This window comes from Pomacea canaliculata, linkage group LG12, assembly GCF_003073045.1.
Source record: "Pomacea canaliculata isolate SZHN2017 linkage group LG12, ASM307304v1, whole genome shotgun sequence".
NCBI lineage: Eukaryota > Metazoa > Mollusca > Gastropoda > Architaenioglossa > Ampullariidae > Pomacea > Pomacea canaliculata.
The window spans coordinates 22,371,460-22,393,844 of NC_037601.1; the positions used below are offsets into that span (position 1 = coordinate 22,371,460).

Sequence of the window (22,385 nt, forward strand, 5' to 3'; positions counted from 1 at the left end):
TTTTTATATGACAAATAACTTTATTTCTTAAAAATTTCCTTATAAATGGTAAAGATGAATTAAGAGTAAGCTCTCATAGTTTGGTTTAGAAACCCAATCACAGCATTTTACGTTCTGGTTACAATTCCATTTTTTTCATAATTTTTTGTTAATCAGATCTTTTGGCGGATTAAGTAATAAAAATAAAGCAATAGTAAAGCTGCAAGTGTATACTCTGCTCATTTATAACGAGTACAACTTCTTAGTATGACCTCTCCATGCACATCCATAACATATACAGTCGGACCTCGGTAAGTCGACCTTCCCTAAGTCGAAAACCTCCCTATATCGAATTAATTGTTAGTTCCCAGCCAAATACCTGCGCCTATTATGCCATTTTCCCTAACTCGAAAACTCCGAAAGTTGAATTTTTTTTCGGGTCCCTTTAAGTTCAACTTATCGAGGTCTGACTGTAAAAGGCTTCATTGCTTGCATAATTCTCTTCTGTATCATGAAGAATACAATGACTGATTAGAGGTTCAAGTTTGTAGATGACACAATATATGACATGAGTATTTGCATGTTTCTGCATACAAATATTGTATGTAAATGCATGCTCACATAGGTGTGTAAGTGACTAAGTCTGTTCATAAATATGCCTGTTTGTGTTCACCTGTCTGTGTGACAATGTGCATGTTCATTCTTCTGGAATAAGACTGGATAAACATCAATTCCCATTTGCTGTGCTGCATGTATGCATATTTGTATTATGCACATGAAGGTGTATCTGATGCCTACCCTAAAAAAAAAAAAATCTTGCTCACGATGAAGCATGTTCTCAGCACTTAAGACATGGAGAGAATATGAGGGATGGAGGGTGAAACAAATATGCAGACAAGTATGCAACTAACAGAAACCTATAGGCAGGGCCATTCTTAGCTCCCCCCCAACACCAAGGGGCCGGAGGCATAGAGCATGTGCAGGGCCCTCAACGCCATGATCGCCATAACTTTAATCAAAAGTGTGGCACATGCACGTCTGCCCCTAAGCATGGGCCTGCCTACAGGTACCATGAAACAGAGAGGTTGCACAAGAACACAGAAAAATCACTGGAGAATAAAGAAACTAAGCCTGTCATGCGTAGCCTTGTTTCCAAAAAAAAGTCTGCTCATGCACCTGCCTGGCTTGCGCTGGGGAAAGGTTTTATTAAAATATAACATTATATTATCATTATTATTCTAAAAAGATCTGATAAAATTTGTGATCTTCCTGAGTGAATGTAACACAAATCTATGATAGTACATTGCTATGCATCAGCAACAAATGGTGTGTCAAGAGCAGCAAATCCAGCAACGATACCACCCTCATTAATGCCCTGAAGCTTAGTCCTTAGCATATGTCCACAATGAGTGTTGATGACTTCTTTCCCTCCATCCCTGCAAAAAAGAAGAAAACTAATCATTCACTGGAACAAAGGAACCATTGATATCTGCATAAAATCTTGCCATCTAATTATTTCACATTTTCTAATTCGAAGGCTTACATATACTGCTGGATCTACTTACCCAATGTAAACACCATAGATGCCTAGTTCACTGACAACATCTGAAAGTGTGAAAGGGACACCACTTTTGATGAGATAGTTTTTCTCAGTTAAAGGAAAAATTCGCTCCATGAGAATATATGCTTCTCGTTCTGAAGATGATCCAATTTTCTCCAGCAAAATTTTAATTTCATTTCCATAGATGTTGTGGCCTATACCAAACACAAAAACAATATTCTTATTTACTTCATCTGGGCAAATATATAGTAATAAAGAAGAGTCTGAAAGCAATTTTCATCATGTAACATAATATTTCTCAGATGAACTATTTTGTACGTAAGCTGACATTATTTATCTCAATAGCTACATTTTGGAATCAAAGGCTTTTACTTTCTTGTTTGCTTTGCTGCATTACTGCTTGCAAATGAGTATGATCCTCTCAGTACAATAACACAAATATGAAAATGAGTCTATTGAACTTTAAAAAATAGCATTATGCACACTGATGTAGGCAACATCAAAATATTGTGAAAAGAGCAATCACACAAGGGATATAACAAAAGAATGTCTTTAAAGTGGTATTCCCACCAGTATGCCTCTTAAACAACCATCAAATAATGCCCACATCTGATCTATGCATTGCTTAAGAGGTTAATATGTTTCAAAACTTGCTTTAATGCTCAGTCATGCAGAAACAAAAAAATTATAATGACTTTATTCTTGACTCTAATGCTGATTCTGTCTTTATCACTGAAAACTGGTAAAGATGCAAAAACACCTCCCTCTTCTTCATTATTTTCCATTACTCTTCATTTCTGTCCCAGGCTGTTAAACGCCCAAAGAGGGCATTATCATCTTAATATCTAATGATGACTTCAACACTTATGAACTCTGCCAGGTGAAAATGACTTAATTTGATCAGTCCACGACACACTTATATCTGTATTAGCCACCTCCTAATGGAAACAGCTAGTTTTGTAGACTGAATTTTCCTGGCTCTAGGATCAGCATACACCTATGAATACCGTGTACTCATGAACAACTTTAATTTTCAACTTTCCTGCCTATCATTATGTAAAGTGTCTAAAATCACTCACACAAAAGTACAATCTGGTACTGCTAATACAGATACAACAGCCCACACTCAAGCACCATCACATTATCAACTAGTTTATTTTGCACAAGAACAAAGATTGCTCTATCCATGATCTATGTCCTACATGGTACTATTGGACTATTTTCCAGTCTTTTTGATGTGAACTTTGAACTTCAAACAGCCTGCACCGACCAATAATCACTTGCATCTTCAACCACTTCTTGTTGACCAATGCTGCACCCTCATTGTTTAAGAGTGTTATCATTATCCCAGTTCTAAAGAAACCCAACTTTGACCTTAACCTCAGAACCTATCATCCTCTTTCCAGTCTCCCTTTTCTGTTCAAAGTAGTTGAAAGTAAGCTTGTGTAACGACCGCTTTAGCTGGGGAGTAAATATAGCCGCTGAAGCACCCTGCAAAAGCTGATGATGTCACGTGAAAACAACCCATTCTCTGCCCTTTTCTCTGCAGACTTTCTTCTTTCAAAGCTTTCAAGTCTGGACTCAAAGCCCACATTTAAAAAAAAAAATCTTTCATAATCCAAAAAAACCCCCAAAAAACAAAACAAACTCTTCCATTTATTCCTCACTTTCATCCACACACTTAATTTATATTTTTCTGTGTTATCAGTTTGCTGATGCTTGTGTTTCTGTAATGTATGTTTGACTGTTGAATTGTTTGTAGTCTTTCATTCAGAGCACCTTGAGTTCACATCCATTTAGTTAAACGTGCTCTACAAATCAAATTATTATTATTATGTGGCAACAATACACAATCAATAAGCCACTATGCTTCTTACCTCCTCCTTCTCTCTGTGGTTTGAGGACATATTGGCTAGGGGAGGTAATTGCTAATCTGACACTTTCATCTCCTTCTGGACCCTATCATCAATGGAATAGTAATGACAAAGTTTACAGGGATTAAAATAAAAATATAGATAACATGTACCTTAAGCTAGTAAACTGAGTTGTGTAGTGATCAGTGTATGGGCTACTGCTGAACATGTAGTTAAGTAGTGGACAACGTGTCTAATGGTGTGTCATTATGCATTAACATCTAAAGGTATATCATAGTGCACTAACTCTTAGTGAAATAACAGAATCTTACAGTGATGTTCTTGCATCTGTGTGATCTTATGACTTAAACCTTTACCACAGGGCTTTATTAACTGATAAATGTTATATTTATTGCAGCGTGCGTGAATTTTTTTTATCCGCAATGGCCTCCACTATTTAGTATCATGAGAACACCTTTAGTTCACCCTTCTGTTTTGCTATGAAGCTAATCTCTTCATATAAACTTTTGAAGTTAAATGCTGGTCAAGAAATCTCCTGCCAATAACATTTCTACCATTAATTGAACTTTGATGAAAGAAAGAAAGTGTAATTGCATAAATTGTCTCGGTAAAGCAGATAAACAGAATTTCATAAAATGTTCGGTAAACAAAGGTAGCCACAGTGACCTACCATGTCTAGCGTATACAGGCCAGCAAAAGTGCTCCTAATCCTGTTCACGGCTGCTGGGTCAGATATAAATCTCTCCACTGCACCAGGACGAGCTAGCTCTTGTTGCACCTTCTTGAAGCCACTCAGCTGAGACTGAACTGTAGGACACTTTATTGCTCGGGACCTTTCCATCAGCAGGCGGGCTTTCCATTCCTAAAAATAAACCATAATTACTTTTCTCCCTTGTCCAGATATACATATATATCTCCTGGCCGAGGATTTCAAAACTAATTATATGTGCTCTCTTTATTTGAAAAGCTAAATAGAATTTCGTAGAGAAAGAAAATGAAGCAAGTGAAACTGGACAGTAGAGTTTGTTTTTGGTTTATGCCATGCCAGCAAACTGGGTTGTGGAGTTTGTTGTGTGAATGTTTTTTACATCATCTCAGCAAACTGGGTTGTAGAAAGGAAAGAAAGAGATTGGGTATAAAAATGAAGGGCAAAGAATTAATCTTCAAATTATTCTTTCTTCACTGTGCCACAATCTGACTTTATAAACAACATAAAAATAAATAAAACAATGGCAATCAACCTTGTCACTAGGATAGCTTTCATCGCTATAGCCAGTTCGGAAGTAAACAATGGCCACTTCTGTGTTATCTCTGAAACAGATGCCAGTTTAAATTCTGCTTTAGAAAAACAACCAGACAACAATTCTTCTTAGGTGAAAGATGATCTTAAACCTTTAGGTAATATAAATTCCATAAATAAAAAGTGTTATAAATGTCAGTTTTCAAATGTTAGCTATTGAAATTCTTGTAAAACATTTTAAAAGAAATTTAGATTCAAACAAACTACAAATTACATTTAAGCAATAAAATCAGAGAAAGACCAATAGAAAATACTGTATATTATAAAGCAAAATGGAATGAGGTAAAAATTATTATATATAATTTGTGTCTTAAAGATTTTCAGTACTTACATAACCAGAGTCATGTCTTTGGTAAGTTCTGCTCGACTATAAATATCAAGAAATGTGCGACGAATGACACGAATGCTGGGGTTAAGGTCATGAACTTTAAATTCCAAATGGCGCTGATCAATAGAGTTGGTTTCCACACTGCTCACCAGGAAAAGTATCACAGCGCTATACAGAACATAAGGGAGACATACTGAGAGTTCTTTAAGAAATATTATCTTGCAGTTTTATCCACACAATTTGGATTCTAATATTACAAAGCAATTAGCTGAAGACTGAGATTTCAAGTTTCAAAAAATGCCCATGACATCTTAATTTATGTTCAGCATCAGATATACTACTTGCTTTGATCACTGTCAAAAGACCCAAGTTTGAAGAAATATGAAGTTTAAACTTGCCTGGGCTTAGCATATATTTCCCAGGCTTTCACCAGTCCAACAGCCATACCATATGCTGGATCATTGTCTGGCATCTGTACATTATTATTTAATCTTAATTAGTTACATGTAAAGCTATATAAACAATTTTTCCACATATTGCAATAAGATATAAAAATATCTATGAAAAGCAGGCTCATGCAACTAAGTCTTGAAATACAAATTACTATATTCTGCCACATTTCCATAAGACCTTGTGTAAACACATCATATAAAGATTAATAATCATAAATTAGTGCTACATAGATTAGAAGTGTCTCCGTGTCTTCAAAAGAAATATCTCAACCACATATTTTCAAAACTTTGGCAGCTTAGTGTTTGAAGCTTCTCTGTTTCTATGTATTATTTTGTTATGAAAATCATGGACTTAAGCATCAACATTCTGACACAGGTTATCTTCTGGGTAAACACAATAATGTTATATGGTTACCTGTTTCGATGCATATGACTTTCTTGCAAGATTCAAGGTGTACCTGGTAAGAAGAAAATCCAAAGCTGTAGTAAACACGTTCGAGAGCAAAAAACCAACCAAATAGCTTACAATCTTTCTGCAAAATGTAATGAAGATCAGACATACGGTGTATATTTTCGGTGTGTAGCTTTCAACCAGAACCACACAAGCAAGCACATAAACACACATTACCTCAGACTTCTTTATTAATAATGTGATTTGTCATGCTGACAAATAAAATGCATTTGGAATTCTTTTCATAAAGTCAATATTTTTATTGAACTTTGTCAGAGTCTATGGTTACTATAGTATTCTTACTATAATTGGGTATATTAAGTAAATAAATAGGTTACTTGTGAAGACGTGATGTAGCTCCAATCAGACCAGCAAAGCTGGCTGAGATGGTATTGAATTCGATTTGCTTCAGCTGAAGACTGCTTAGGGATGGAATAAGACCCTTTTCTATTGGTCTTTCTGTGGCCATGTTTATCATGAAATCATTTCGAAACAAATCCAGACTTACTGGCTGCAAAAAACAAGTGATTGTTTCATTCATACATATTGCTTAAGTTGATTTAAATTAATCTATGACAGAGTGTGAAATTTTAGACCTAGCACTGCAATCGCTGGCAGGATCCTTTGAGAATATATATAAATCCACAACTTGACTTTAGATCTTGTACAATTTCTCATGAAAATTTACCAAACTCTTGTACATACCTGAGTTATTCCTTCCTCCCTTACTTTTTTATAAATGTCCCACAGGCCTCTCACAAATGCATCCACTTTTATTACACTGCAAAATAACCACAAAATTTGCCTTAATTCAAGATATATAACAAAGGCTATGTTATCTTTTTCTTTCCATGTTTACAAGTTTTTAAGAGAATTATATTTGAAAAAAAGACATTACAAATTGTTGTCATGACAACATACAGCAATATTTGTCTGATTGTACTCTTTTGTTGCCTTGATTGCGCACAAATTATTGACAAACAGGCAGTCTGCACTTGACAGTTGAAAGTGTTTCTGATATTAGACCTATTTTTTGTACTGAGCGCATAGTCCTATATGAGAATTATCAGGGCCGTGCTTAGAGGCAGGCAGACGAGGCATCTACCTAAGACCCACGATTTTGATAGTCGTCAGGGGCCCCAAGTGTTTGATTTATTTGGTAACTAGGCTCCAAATTAATGACATATTGCATGCTTTATCTTTTGAGCAGGATTTGGTAGTGAAATCAGAAGCAAATAATATTAATTTATCTCTAAGTAGACTTTCTTTTTAATTAGAAATGACCAAATCATACCTCCGTAAAGATTGTTCTAGAAATAAATCATCTTGTGCCACAAGGTACATGAGAGTGTTGAAGTCTGTCTGACAATGATAAGCTTGCTCTAATACTGAGTAGGGGACAACACTTGGAAAGAGTGTAAAGGGCACACATGTAGCCTGAAGATCACCATCTTGACCAGTGTTTGGCTTGAAAACCATTCCTGCACATAGCAGATAAATCACAATATCACATGCAAATATAAAAACTGAGACATGTGATGGACAGACAAAAATACTTGAATTACTTATAGTTGAGTGTAACTGTTTAGTATGAGCACAGTGTAAATTTAAAGAGTAATGTCATTTTTGCATCCTTCAGATAATTATGTATTGTGCAAAAGATATTGATCTTTGATGAAATGTGTAAGTAATTAAGTAAATATGTATGTGAGTGTGAGAGAGAAAGACAGCACCTGTGCACACACATATATGTATGTGAAAGAAAAAAATGTTACAGTTAAATGTTCACAAACACCTACCATTGGCCAATGCCCAGTCCTTGGCAACTTCAAGGATACTTTTCAGATCTGAATCTTGCAAAGCTACACCTTGCAGGCATGTTGCCATAATAATAAATGATGTACTTTATGTTGAATATCTGAAAATATTACAATAATGTCAATCATGTTGAAATGCTGCTTTTTAGCTACATAATTATATTGAAAAATAAAAATTAATGTCAATTAACATTAATTTTATACATGTTCCTCATGTAATGTCACGTGTACTTGACAAATAAGATAAAGCTGGCATGACATGGTCCCAACTAGAAAGGGATGCCCAGGACCGGGTCCGATGGCGGCGTGTGGTTGCGGCCCTATGCTCCACTGGGAGCGAATAGGAATGAAGAAGAAGATGTATAAAACCATGCACTCTATGTGAGAGATGCATATATGTGTGAGAGAGAGCCGGGTAATGAACAAAAGTATTAAAATGTCCAGACGTCATACAATAATTTAACATCAAGACCAGTCTAAATCATTATATGACAGAAGCCATAGCAAGCAATTATAATTATACATGCTGTTTCTCCTTTATATTATTTCTTAATGTATATTAAATAATACAAAAGTGTACAAAACAGTGTACAACACTGAGAAGTCATAATTTTCAAAACGAGCAAATAAAGCATTAAGAGCATTAGGCAGGGCCATACTCTCAACGCCTGAGATCGAGATTTCGGCTTTCGACCCCTTACTCCGATCGTCAATATTGGCCATGTTCTTGAGTCCCTGCCAAGCTACTCGGATGTTACCTGTAGCAAACTGAGACTCTATTCTTGACTTGTGTTTCACCTTGACCCAACGGATAGCATCACGGACCTCTCTATGTACCAATTTTCTGTCGTGGGTAGAACCCGTGAAGAACACGTTTCTTTTCGTTAAGCACTACTTTTAGGCCAAGGTTTGTTGTTAGGATAAAACATAAACTGCTTCGATGGAACGGTGCAATCTACACAGAAGGAGAGATATGAAGTGATGGTGTTTACTAAGTCGTCCAGATTGAACATGCTTCTAAAAGTCATCCCAGTCAGTACATTCACCACAGCCTTGACATAGAAACTAGTACTTAGGAGGATGAAGAAAATGGCGTTCGGACATTTCGTTGCAATCTGCAACGCAAACTTATTATTTAATATATACACAGAAATTTAAAGTATTGGAATTTCATTCCCATTTAACGGGGATCCAAACTACTTGTATCTTTACTCCTAACTGCATGTGTGTTAAATGTCTGTATGAGTATGTATGCCTGCCCTTGTGAGCGAAGAAAAAATTCTGTCCTGGGTCTCCTCGACAGACAATAAAGTTTGATTTGATTTTGAAACAAGAAGAGTGTAAACTCGGCACACCAAAGTCAATAAATTCAAACTTTCTATACATGAAAAACTCTGTCAGCAGAAATAGTGAAATATATTGATATTATTACGTCTATAATCAAGTTATTAGCACAATAAAACCAAAGACGGGTGATTCTAGCATTTTAGCTGTTAAGTTGTTGCGCACGTACTAATACAAACAGTGGTTCTACTCTTTACACTATACAGTCCGCGTTTTTATTTGTTTTGAGTTATGCATCGACAATCTTTCATTCGGGTTTAATTGTTTGGTGACTGAGCTGTAAATGAGAAGTATGAAAATACACAGGGTTCCCAGGGATCAGGGATGGTGCCAAAAAAGGACCTTAAAAGGACCTTAAAAGGACCTTTCATGCATTCGAAAGGACCTAAGTGACAGTCATCAATGCTTAAGTTTTTCTCTTGTGTGGTCGGAAAGATGTATTATTTATGAATCTGTGGTCTTCTCTATGTTCTCAAATACATGTATTTCTAGTAATAAATAATCAAAGAGTTAATTTTGATGCCTGTCTGCCATATTTAGATTAGATAACTTAAAAAGTGTCCTAGCGCGCTGATAACATACCCGTTAATGTTCCAAGTTTTCTAGAAATCTAAGTAATAATAATTGCAAAAGCCTGAAAGCCATTCTTTTGGTGTAATACAAAGTCAGTTCACGTGTCTCTCTCTCGCACACAACACTCTAATGGGAAGAGAGAGATAGAAATAGAGCTATGCACAGTAGTACTAGAAGATCAAAGTTCAAGAAAAAGTAAGTTTCTAAAGAACTTTTGAAAAAAAGAGCGTTTTTTGCGAATACGGAAGGGCACTAGTGTTGTACAGATGTGTAGACCAAACATTTTCTTGTGACTACAAGGAATGCCAAGGATTGGAGGATCAGATGAGGAAATGAAAAGAGTGTGATCCTAATGCTAAACCAAAGATGGAATGAGTCGAAACTGTCAAGCATTACAGCACATTTATTTTTAACCTTGAGATATTATTTAAGCATTCTTATTACACATACATGTAACACATGCAAACATATACATAAACAGCATGATATACTAATACACATAAGATTAAGATTACAAAATGACAAAGCAATCCATCTACTATAAGCAAAAGTTTCATTGATGAAATTCAATTCTTTGTCACCCCTACAGCTTTACCAATACTAAACAATACAATTTCTTTACACAACCTAATTTCCTCTAAATAGTTCTGGGTTTTTTAACATGTTCCATAGCATACATGTACAGAATTGTGCAGGCTTATTTAAACTGAAATAAACATTAATTCTGAATGTCACAATTCAACACCTTTTAATTTCTTCCTGTAATCTATCAATGTCTGACTGAATCTTTGTTATCTCCTTCTTCTTGTCTTTTGGCTAACAAACGCATGTTGTTAGAATCTTTCAATAAGTGAAAAACTTTTTTGCTCTTCAGCTGGAAACTATGTCTGTCAGCCAGTTCCAGCAGGTGTCGTTCTTCGGCACTGGTGGTCTTTAGCCTTTTGTGAGTATTACCAGCTCATCTCCTAATCTCTTTCTGTGCATCTGCTTGTCTTCTGTTTCCTTCTGCTCAGAGAGGTAACGTTCATACCTGCCATAGGCACTAGAAGCGGATATCATCAGTGGTTTGGAGATCAACATTTTCCACCCCTCCCACACTGTGAATATGATCAAGAATTTACTCTGCGTGCTTTTAAGTGCAGTCTGACTAAGATTGTCAGCTACTGTTTCTTTGTTGAATGAAAATCCTCTTTCCACTGTAGCTTGACCATGAGAGAGTAGGAGTAACTGTCTGACAACAGACCACAACACCTGAAACTCTGCTTTTCCAGCAAGGGCATCATAAAACCAACTATCCAGTCTTTGTGTCATAGGGTCAAAAGCCTTACTACCACACTCACCTGCAGAACTGTCAAGAAAATTACGGAACTCTGACAATACCTTGTCACAAAGTCACATCATCAAACCTTTTCACACCTTGGCAATACAACAAAACCTTTTTCATTTTTTGTATTGATTTGTCTTTTTCCCCCATGGTCTTTGGGTTTTAAGAAAGTTATGTTTCTCACTAGGGTGTACTTCAGTGGAGATTTATCCTGCAATTTTAGAACAACTGCTTTCAAAAAAATCTCTGCATTCAGCTCTGAAGGCCATGAGAGTTCCATCGTTTACTGATGACTGTTTCTTAGCTACAGCCAGTAGTCTATCAACCCTGAAGCCAAGTTCGATCATGCTCAGATTGACATGGTTAGAACTGTTGCATATATCAACCTGCACAAGTTAGAGGGCAGTTTCACATTTATTAAGTACATTTGACTTGATAAATTTGTGCATCAGATTTTTCATAATGTCATGTAAGTCTAAACAAAGGAAAGGAAGAAGAGGCTGATCAGCTTGGTATTTTCTCAAAAAAGGTTCAAGTATACTGGCAATTAAACTAAAGAAAGCCAGACGACATGAAAGCAAAGGGGTAGATAAGACTCCAGCTTTTACAATATCAAAAGATTTGTTCTTTGGCAATGTTTATTTTTTTCTCCATTGCAGCTTTGACAAATTTTTCCAAGTATGGAAGCATAACAATTGCTTTTTCAGCAACAGAAATTGTTTTCAAGCCATCGGTGAGCACAGAAACTTGGCTGGAAAAGATGTGGAACCAGTTACTTTTATAATCTTCTCTTCTGGCTGGGCTGTCTCTGAACAAGATATAAGCAGATGTAAGAAATGACTCAAGCTCCCATTGAGAAGCCTCGCACCCACGCCTAAATGCATTGTGCATACATGGAGTCCACAGCTGCCCACATTTAACAAACCAACATTGTGATTGGTAATCATGTCGTTATTAATTTTCTCAAGAAGGTTTAGGTTTACAGAAGGTCCATCCATAGAAATTTGAAGTAAATTAGCTTGCTTGAAGTTTGATTCGCTAATTACCTTACTGAACTTTTGTTGAAGGTCTATGGCCGCGGAATGACCCAAAAATTCGAGGTCAGGTAATGAGTCTTACAGCATTGTCACTCCAGTAACGAACATGGAAATCCAGCTGTTTAGTTTGAGTCTTTATGGTTAGAAGATTCATCAACAAAAGAACATACTCAGGCGACGAATTTACACAGTCCAGAAGCAATTTCGAAAAGTGAGGAGCAAGCCAAATGAAGTTAGATAACTGGCTTTTGTTTTGACCGCACTTAAATTCTGCAGCTACTTGGCTGTCTGGGAACATAAGTCGAAACAGTTCAGCAGACTTTTCAGCAGATCTGAAAACTGTAGTGTGATTCCACAATCTGAGAGTCCACAGGATCTCTGCTTTCAATCGTTCATTGCTCATCACGAAACCTATTCAAAGAAAACATTTAAGTTACCATTATGTCTGTAAACATTATGTTCTGTCTGAATAAAGACAGGTTTCAAAAGCAATAATTAATGACATGATAATATAAATATACTAAACTAAGTTAAAGTATAAAGATGGCAGCATAGTTGAAAATGAAAGTTATTTTCAGCTAACTGATTTAGCTTTAATGTTAAATTGGTTTGATTTTTAAAAATCCAAAAAATAATGTATTTGCTGGTAAAATAGGATAATAAGCATACATTATTAATTATACTTTCTTTTTTTAATCTTTCCTGATCAGATGCCAAAAATTCAGATCAATTTTCTGCAGCAAAGCTGTAGTAAGATTCGTGATTGTATAAAACTCTATTTGTAGTTCGAATCATGAGAAAATGAAAAGTCTCACTTTTTAATTTAATAATTCTTTGCTATTTACTGATCTTTAAGCTATTGGCTTCACCCGTAAATTAGACGATAGGCTTAATAAAGAGTGGAAAAAACCGCAAAATGTTATGCACGCTTTAATTTAATGTGTTTTTCTAAGTACCCACATCGTTAACTAAATGAATCGCTAAAGATAATAATTGTCACTTACTGACACACTTGCAGAGCTGGTCGGTGCCGTCTGATTTTGAGCGGGCTGTGGATGTTTCTCGATGAGAAAGTAATCAGTTTTAACAAAGCGCGCATCTTTCAGAAATACTTTTATTTGCCTTTGGTGTCTTTCGGTAACCATGTGTGTTTCAGAACACTTTTCGCCCATTGATGAAAGATTCAGAGATATTTGCAGGCAGCACATCGTGCCAATGTTTATTGCTCGAGTCTTTTATTAACCAATCTTTATACTGTTTCTTTAGCCACTTCTCTGAAAAGAGCACTTCCCGGCATCTTTCAAATTGTTAAGCAGAAAAGAAATGTGGTCGACACGACGAGTGAACTCGCGAAAGGCCGAAACGGGACGTTCCAGCGCGAGCGAGACTGGGTAGTCATGTGATAAAATAGCAATGCAGCGAAAAATCGTCGGTATTTTGCGCCACAAAAGTCTACTCCGGAAATAAATTTGTTGTAATATTTTATCGATAAAAGGACTTAAAAGGGTCACAGAGAAAATGTAAGGACCTGTGTGAGAATTTGAAAGGACCGCATGGCAAATAAAAGGACTTAAAAGGCCTTTTGGCGAAAATTCAATATAAAAGGACTTAAAAGGACCTTGCAAGGACCTGGGAACCCTGAATACAGGCTAAGCTTGTCAATATTACCTTCAACAAAGCTGAAAGATGATGAGAAACGTATGTTCGTGCTTAAGAAGCTCGACCGCTTACCTGGTACGTATTTCAGCACATCTAACCTACTTTCGGTTTTGTGCAAAGTCATGGTTTCATTTGAGAATAAGAAACAATTGAGAAATTAGCTGAGGGCTTGCTTCAACCCTTTGCTGTGAAAATGGCGGCATCCTTGGAAGGTATATTAGAGGGTCTCCTGGTACCAGACAACAACGTTATTCAAGAGGTACGTTGTATTTCCCAATAACCTAATAAATATTGCAACAGTTTATACAGGTGAAACGAAGGTTTTTCTTCAATGTGGTCTTGATGATGCCTTATTTACCTTTATGTGTACATCTGAAAATGGCACGTGTGTACTGTAGACTTCGTGTATCGCATTCTCAGCTCAGTAACCCAGTCACAGCGTTTTTCGTTCTGGTTACAATTTTATTTTTGTCATTTCTTGTTAATCAGATGTGTTTTCAGTTTATACGTTGGCAGATTATTTAAAGTAATACAAATAAAAGCAATTGTAATGCTGCGAGTGTACGCATTTGTGTCATGATGTCACATGTGTCCGTAGTTTGTTCGATAAGCACTAGAAAACACCAGTATGAAAAAGGAAAGTGCAGATCATCTAAAACAAAATCGTTTAATTGCTTATGAGTTGTTTTGAAATATCTTATGATTATATAACGCTCGAAATATTCCATTTTATGAAATCTAATCATTTGTTTTACGTCTAATGTTACCTTCTACGCGTTTGGCACACTGTATGGCAGTACGCAGCTGAGTTATCAGTTCAAGATGTCTGGCGTAGACAAGCGGCATGATCATTTCTTTACGTGTTCCAGAAATACATTATCATATATTGTATTTTCGGAAATGCATGCTAATTTATTCCATGCATGTTGGTTATATTTTTCCTCATTAAATTTCAGAATACTAGCAAGCTGAAAGAAGCTTTCAAGGACCCTTATACTCTCCCAGCATTGTGTCATATCCTTGGTACATCACAAAATTCACAGGTATTTGAAATTAGCTTTCTTGTTTTCAAAATAATTTTTAACATAAAAGAGGGGATTATGGTGAATTTATATCGATCAGATGTGATTATTGATGTTTTTCAATAGATATGAAACAGGCAAAAGAATAGCTGTGATACAAAAGTAAAGACCAGATGCATTCAGTCATTCTTGAAGTACTGCAGCAAAATCCTTTTATAAACTACTTACAAGCTCTCATGCTTAGGTTCTGTCCAGCAAGGCCAACTGCACAGTATAAAGTATTTCTAACTGACCATACCAGCAGTAGTGGTGATATTTCTGAAGTTATAATAATAATTATCATGATCAAGGTGACCAGGCTTCATATTACTATATCACAGATATGGAATATAACCATTAGAAGGGTGTAAAATAAAAGTACTCTCAGTGAAAAACACACACCCTCTTGTATCTTAACCCTCTAAACACTGCTTAAAAGTTTAAGCATTACAAAGACTGGCTAATGACTGAAGATTGTAAAGACGACAGTGGTGAAGTTTGTTTTTTATTATTGCTGCTCTCAGGTAAAAAGACCAAGAAACCTATACATTTTTGGCAAGGAGAAGGTTTGAACTTTGCAATAAAAATAATGAAAATCGCCTTCCCCGTGTTTCTCTGGTAAAGCCACTATCATGCCTAAAGGGTTAACCATGGACAACACAAGACTAAATCAAGAACAGAGTTACTGCAAGAAGTATTTCTGAAACAAAAAAGTATTTAACACCCTTTTGAAACTTGGAATATCTTCAAACTGAGAATGACATTAAGTTCCATAGCTTGGGTCCAGCCCAGGAGAAAGATCATTTGCCAAAGCTATTGCCAGGTGTAAGATTGTGTCGTCTGCCAAGGAGCAAAGGTGCCTTGAAGGAGAGTAAACAATGAGTGTTTTAGATAAGGAGGCAGAGGAGTAGCCACAGATGTCATGTCAGAGCCAGCTTGTCAACTTGAATAGAACATTAGCCAAATTACATGCAGAAGATGTGAAGGGAATACCATGGGTCCCCAAACTTTAGGAAGTATGGTATGGGAGATGATAGAATGAGGGGATAAAAAGTATAATACTATCTTAAAGAAATGTAAGATTAAGTTAGATGAAAATGTCTATAATCTACAATATTTCCTAATTAGACACTACTACCAGGGCTTCTGCTAAGGCTAAATTCTTTGGGGTCCCAGGGACCCCTTCTTCAGATTTTTAAGGGGTCCCTGTTCTTTGCCCAAATTTGAAGGGGACCCCATTAACGAAAACTGAAGGGGTCCTTCAAACTTTTAATGCGTACTGTACGCAATTTTTTGCATAAGCAGAAGCCCTGACTACAGTGCTGTCTATAATTGCTGCAGTACTATGTATAAACAAAAAAGAAAATTGTGGGTTCTTTTAAAAAAATGTGAATCTGCATGTGTTGTGACTATAGACATCTTAGTGAATATATATTCTTTTTGTTGACATTTCCTTTTCCCTTCTTCCATGTGCTGGCCTGCGGATATACCTCCTGCAGATTCGTCAGTTGGCTGCCGTTCTGATTCGTCGAAAAATTCAAAAGAGTAAACAATGGAGTGCGCTGACAGATGAAGTGCGGCAAGGGTGAGTGGACCACTTCTCAGTCTTATGAAAAGCTGTACTAAGTGCTTGAAGAAAAATAAATTTCTTTTTGTATTAGTTCACCTTCCTGGACTTTTTGAACAGCAAAACTGTAGGAGGGTATGTGTGTGGACAGGGTGTTAGTGTTGTGGTATGTCAAAAGAGGTAATAGAGAATTTGAAAAGTGGAATCAGCTGACATAACAAATTTGATACCAGTTAATAGTTTGGTTTTTTAGAATATAATTTTAAAAAATCATGATCACATATATCAGTTATTAATAATAATGGTAGGTAAAGACATTGTAATTCATCATTTTTAATTTTTTTGCAGGAATTTATTTGGATTTACAGCTGTTTTTCCTTTTGCTGATAGATTCTTGATTTGTGTCTTATAGCTCAGAGGATAGGCATGTGTATAAAAAGGGTGACTGAGTTGAAGTCTTCTGCATAACATATCAGCTGTGAAGTATGATTTTAGTCATGCTAACTGTTCATGTTCCTGCAGCTAATGCAATTTTGTGTTGACTTTATCAGAGGGCTTGGTCATTAGCATTAGGAGCTTAGGCGCTACAACTGCTCTTTAACCAAATGAATTACTGCCTCTGGTGAGTGGTTGCTAATCCTGGATACTAAAGGTTCCAATGCATCATGTCAGTGACAACCACAGACCAAGTGAGCAGTTGACATGGTGCAGGCAGTCAAGCAGAAGGCAAGCAGATGATAGAAAAACATGCATGTAGTTTAAAATCTAGAACCAGAAGAAAAGATCAGTGAACTCTTTTTACAAAACTTTATACAGCAGATGTGCCTGGATACAATGGATTCCTTCAAGACCAGGAATGCTAACCCCACTAATGTGGGAGTAATTTGTTGGTTAAAGAGCATTTGTAGCCTGTAACTCCTGTTAGTAGAGTTTTCTGGTATGTATCAAAGAAGGAGAATTTACAAGGAAAATTTTATTTCTTGATATCTCTATTTATATATATAAATCAATATGTGTGTGTAGATATATATTAATCTCTATGCATATGCAATTAAACGCATGAGATATTTTTACAGGATTCGAGACAATATCTTGCAGTTACTTCTATGTGAACCTGAGTAAGTGATAAGTACCATAGTCTCCCACATTTGCTTAAAGCTATTGTATATTTAGCATTGATAAACATTTTGCCCTGGTTAAGCCAGAAAAATCTTTGGTTTAGATGTATCAAATGCAATGAAAACCAAAACGTAGCACTAAGTATCTAAAAAGACTGGGGAAAAAAACCAAGATTTATAAAATTATTCCATTTTATTTTTTATTTGAAAGTTTCTTTCCAGCTCTCAATAACTGTGTTGCAAATAGCTATCTTAGAGTAGATGTTTTACAGTTATTGATACCTTTTTTTTTAATATAACTTCTGTAGTCATGGGGTAAGGACATCTATTGCATCAGTGGTGGCCACAGCTGCCAAGCATGACCTACCCAACAATGCCTGGCCCCAGCTGTTTGAATTTTTGCTGACCTATGCCAGAAGTCAAGACCCAGCACAGCAAGAGGTGTGGTTTGGGCATACATATGGTCATGTTGTAATGCTTTATTTTCAGAAGCCAGTCCTTATTTTCCATTCAATATTAATAATGTTTTCCTCAGTCTTCATATACTTTTCTAAATGCTTCAGAAATTTAAAGAAATTTTAACTTTTTTTTTAGATTTACTAAACCATTTAGAGATTTCTTTCATTGGCCCTCCCTTCATATTACAATCATTTAAATGTATTTCTATAATTCAAATTTGAAATTAAATTTCATATTAATTATGAATATGATTTGTAGAATCTTGTGTATTGGATTAATGACTAAGGGCACAAACCCACTAATGTGCTGCATCTTGCAGGTGGGCATGTTTGTTCTGTTCACTGTTGCCCAAACAGCAACAGACCAACTGAAGCCCCACCTTGAGAGCATACTGCAGCTACTTGTGGAGCGACTTGCAGATGTTCAGAATCATATGGTACCATATTATGCAATCAGGTAAAAATTGAAGAAAGAAAGTTAAGATCAACTTGGTGCAGTTTCACTTTTTTTTATATGGTCTCATGGGCAAATTTGAGGTAACACCAGATTTGCATATCTTTTGCATAAGTTTTGTATATGATTTTTGATATTTTGTAACGTGTTCAGTATTTTACAATTCTGTGAACAAGCTTTATAAATCATTAGAGAACAGTTTACATGCCTTGGCCATCAAAAATCATTAAAAGAATGATATTGACTTTACAAACAAATTAGTAAGTTTCTTGTGCGAAAATGCATTTGGCTACTATTATTCTACTATACTCCTTAAATTTCCTGTGCAGGACAATGTCAGAGCTAGTTTTCTTTTCTGGAGATGCAGAAGGGGTGAGTGATCATCAGAGTTGGAATTAGAGCATCTGTGTAACATTATTTTATCATGCTACCACTTGGCCATGGTTTAGTAGTTTTTTTTAATATATATAAAACCTCTTGTTTCCTGCTCCCAAACTATATCTTTGGGATTGCCGAAAGGTATTTTTTTATGTTTGGTCACCACTTTTTATATTCCAGAAAATACTTCAAGCTGCAATACCACAGGTGCTATCATTTATCCAACAGTTGATAACTGTTGACGAAGTGAGTATGCCTTTACTTCTTAATCCAGATAAATTGGAAGTGAGTGTAAAGAAGAATAAGACTGCTTTAAAATTGAAGTGAATGTAAGGCAGTGAGCGTGAGGAGGGAAGAGACTGCTTACATGTGTCTTCAGCATACATGTGTGTTCACATGTTTATGTATTAGCATATACATACTGTTATATACCTACTTTTGCATATGTTCATTGCTATATAGAAATCTTGTACTATCTTCCCTTGATGGATAGAATCCTTAATTCTCCATGCATCTCAAGTATTATTGCAAGTTGTTAAATATTATATTGATCTTCGTGACTTTGAAAATTGTAGGAAAAGGCTTGTGAAGCATTGGAACTCTTTGATGAACTGTTGGAGACAGAAGTTGCCATAATTGTTCCTCACCTTAAACCCTTTGTTCACCTTTGCCTGCAGGTTAGTTAAATATAAGGTAGAATTGTGTGTATGTGTGTGCAAGGTGGAGTTTATGTGTATGGCTTTTCTATGGCCATAACAGCTTTTTCAGTGTGCATGGTTGCTTAACTGAAATAAATCTTATGGTTACATATTTCTTAACAGGTGGCCACGCAGGGTGACCATACAGATGAGCTCAGAGTGAAAGCACTTTCATTCATTGCATCTGTTACTCGTCTTAAGAAAAAGGTAAACTAGCAGAAGAAAGATGAATATCATGTATAAATACATTACCTGGATGCTGACAGCTTGTGATGCTTTATTTATATACAAAATAAGTAACAACAACTTTTACTTAGATATCTTCTGGGCTTGAACAAGTGATTCTCTACAGTATTTTCACATTGTGGTGTGTGTCAGAAAGCAAAGATGATTTCATGCACCACATCTATTGGCAGTTTGGTTAGATTGATACTGTAATTGAAGCTTTTAACTTTAAAAATATTATTAGTCAATTTTATCTTTAAAAAAAATTTCTTGTCAAATAAAATCATCAAGAGGAGTCAGCAACCTTTTTTTGGAATTAGTAATTTCTTTTTGTTGCTTTCAACATGTAAAAATGATATGCACCTGAATAATGTTTGTGTGTGTGTGTGTAGTCTGTACAGAAGCATCATTTGGTGGAGCCTATACTCAAAGTTCTTATCCCTATAATGTGTTCTGAAGAAGAGGAAGATGATAAAGAACCTGATCCAGATGCTGAAGCCAGCACTCCACCTCAGTATGCTCTTCAGGTCAGCCAGCATGCTACTTCCATCACCATATGTTAATAATATGCTATTATGACATGTTACTGTTGTCATCATGTGTTTATATTATGTTATACATGTAGTTACATGCTACTGCTGTCACCATATGTTAATGCCATGTTATAATTACATGATTGAGGTAGTGTTTTACTCTCAGGAAGGCTTGGTAAATAGTTAAAAAAATTTATAGAACATGCACATGTATGATTGTGTATGTTTGAAAAGAGAGTTGTTGCTTTTGTTTTAGCCTTTACATTTTAATCATTTGAAATTGTGTACCATTTTTTTTTTATATTGCAATAAATATTGTCATTTGTTTCCTCACTGTAGGTGCTAGACACACTTGCACTTCATCTACCACCAGAAAAATTTATTTCCAAACTGGTAAGACAAATGCAGGAAGTGTTTTTGAAAAGAATGTGTGATTTAGTTTTGGGTAGTAGCTTCCTGTGTATGGAGAGTGTCAGTGGATGACAACTTGCTAGTAGAAGGTGTGATGTCTGGCGCAGTTTGCATCTCAGTCATATATGTCAATATAGTTGTGTATGGCAAGAAGCTTCATTGCAAGACATAAAAGTTTGCATAATATAAAGTCAGATATACAGAGCTGTGAAGGTTGAGGCAAAGTAACTTGAGTAGATTGAATATAAATTATGAATCTGGTATCATATGATGATTATTACAGACATGCAAAAAGACAAGACTGTTAAGACTACAAGTAACATGTCATGTCACCTATGAAGTGGATAGTGGGGGAGAGAATTTTTTTTTTTTTTTTTTTTTTTTTTTTTTTGAGAGAGAAAGAGAGGGGGGGTAATGACATGCTAAACACATTTGTTCATGTTTGCAGATGCCAATGGTGGAGAAATGCCTTGCAAGTGACAATCCATCCAATCGTCGAGCTGGTTACTTGGCTATGGCAGTGATTGTAGAGGGGTGTGCAGATTATATTATGTACAAGTAAGCTATGTCAATGCATCCATGGAGAACTTTCAGGTGGTAATTTATGCTGCCTGATTTTGAGATGCTTTATTTATCACCTGCTTCTATTTTAGGGCTGGTAACTTGTATCCTCTAAAATGCTTATGCACTTACACAAAAATGTTGCTGTATTTTCTGTTGCCTCATAGAATGGTGACATTTTGATATTTAACACTTACAAACTTATACTGTAAAGAGGCTTTATTGTCACCTTGTTCCCTTCCCTGTATCCACAGCTATTAGCTACCTATTGTGACAAGGCCTTAAGTGCACATGTTTGATAATACAATGGCAAAAAAAGGAGTTCAGTCCCAGATATTGGAGGAGTCATAGTACTAAGTTTCAGGTAGGGAATATTGGTGAAATGCAAGCATGATGCTGAGTATGCTGTTTTAACCAGAAGCAGGATACATCAAAGTATTGAGGATGCTTTTTTGGTGAGAAGTAGCAGAATACACCAATGTTCTAAAGATGCTGTATGAGAGAGAGTGGATGGCAGGTTAGAAATGCTTTATTTATCATTCTAGCAGTGCACAAAGAATCTATGTTGTACAGGATGATGGAGGCGGTACTGCAGAGTGTGTGTCGAGGTCTAGATGACCCAGTGCCAATGGTCCGGAATGCTGCTCTCTTTGCTCTCGGGCAGTTTTCAGAACATTTACAGGTTAGACACTATTTAACAGCAAAACATTTTTTTCCTTATCATTTTCTGCTAAATGCCTGACTAGCTCTTGCTTTGTATTCTGCTGTTTAGATATAGTTATTTTAAAAATTTTATTTTCAACAAAACTTTGCTAGATGCTTTTAAAAATATTAAAAGTAGCTGAATGTTCTCAACATAAACAAGAGAAGGATTTTTTCCACAGCCTTTGCTATGGCTCACTCTTTTCAACCACCTCCAAAATCTCACCTTCAAAATTTGATTCTGTAGTTCTGTTTCATGTTGCAGCCCAGTATCAGCAAATATGCCGAGCAGTTGCTGCCACTGCTGTTTCAGTATTTAGGAAAAGCTACTCAGGAAGCTGACAAAAACCCACGTGGACTCACAAAGAGTTACTATGCCCTTGAAATGTTTATTGAAAACTTGAGTAAGTTTTGTCTAGATTGAAGAATCAAAGCTTAAGCATATTTATCTATTTCAGATAGCTTGTGTTTCAAAATTTTAAATACAGGTAGTCCTCGACTTACGATGTTGATCCGTTCT

The 22,385-nt window shown here is 35.9% G+C and overlaps 2 protein-coding genes across 3 annotated transcripts in view; one reads left to right on the top strand and one right to left on the bottom strand.

The window, feature by feature from the left end:
- LOC112576435 (glutathione synthetase-like) lies at positions 1–13,871 on the bottom strand. 2 transcript variants are annotated; one of them, XM_025258840.1, is made up of 13 exons: positions 13,772–13,871; positions 7,745–7,863; positions 7,240–7,426; positions 6,651–6,726; positions 6,284–6,456; positions 5,910–5,952; positions 5,441–5,514; positions 5,046–5,210; positions 4,656–4,725; positions 4,085–4,276; positions 3,418–3,499; positions 1,545–1,734; positions 1–1,415 (listed from the first exon to the last, which is right to left on the bottom strand). In XM_025258840.1, the coding sequence occupies exons 2-13, from the start codon at positions 7,830–7,832 to the stop codon at positions 1,286–1,288; spliced, it is 1,470 nt and encodes a 489-aa protein (XP_025114625.1). In that variant the 5' UTR covers positions 7,833–7,863; positions 13,772–13,871; the 3' UTR covers positions 1–1,285. The 2 variants fall into 2 exon arrangements, with proteins under 2 accessions (XP_025114625.1, XP_025114626.1); XM_025258841.1 differs by having other exon boundaries at positions 13,709–13,813.
- LOC112576434 (importin-4-like) overlaps positions 13,762–22,385 on the top strand; it is a 25,313-nt gene continuing 16,689 nt past the window's right edge. Inside the window, exons 1-15 of the mRNA XM_025258839.1 lie at positions 13,762–13,958; positions 14,656–14,742; positions 16,260–16,345; positions 17,404–17,445; positions 17,754–17,886; positions 18,224–18,360; positions 18,687–18,729; positions 18,916–18,981; positions 19,311–19,412; positions 19,557–19,640; positions 20,051–20,185; positions 20,531–20,584; positions 21,051–21,160; positions 21,737–21,845; positions 22,131–22,269. Of these exons, the coding sequence (XP_025114624.1) occupies positions 13,893–13,958; positions 14,656–14,742; positions 16,260–16,345; positions 17,404–17,445; positions 17,754–17,886; positions 18,224–18,360; positions 18,687–18,729; positions 18,916–18,981; positions 19,311–19,412; positions 19,557–19,640; positions 20,051–20,185; positions 20,531–20,584; positions 21,051–21,160; positions 21,737–21,845; positions 22,131–22,269 (1,393 nt within the window). The 5' untranslated portion in view covers positions 13,762–13,892. The remainder of the gene's footprint in view (positions 13,959–14,655; positions 14,743–16,259; positions 16,346–17,403; positions 17,446–17,753; positions 17,887–18,223; positions 18,361–18,686; positions 18,730–18,915; positions 18,982–19,310; positions 19,413–19,556; positions 19,641–20,050; positions 20,186–20,530; positions 20,585–21,050; positions 21,161–21,736; positions 21,846–22,130; positions 22,270–22,385) is intronic.

Coding starts and splice junctions, on each gene's coding strand:
- LOC112576435 (XM_025258840.1), bottom strand. CDS start 7,832: ATGGCAACATGCCTGCAAGGTGTAGCTTTGCAAGATTCAGATCTGAAA. Junction 7,427..7,744: donor GGACTGGGCATTGGCCAATG/GTAGGTGTTTGT, acceptor TGCTATGTGCAG/GAATGGTTTTCAAGCCAAAC. Junction 3,500..4,084: donor GCCTGTATACGCTAGACATG/GTAGGTCACTGT, acceptor CATTGATGATAG/GGTCCAGAAGGAGATGAAAG.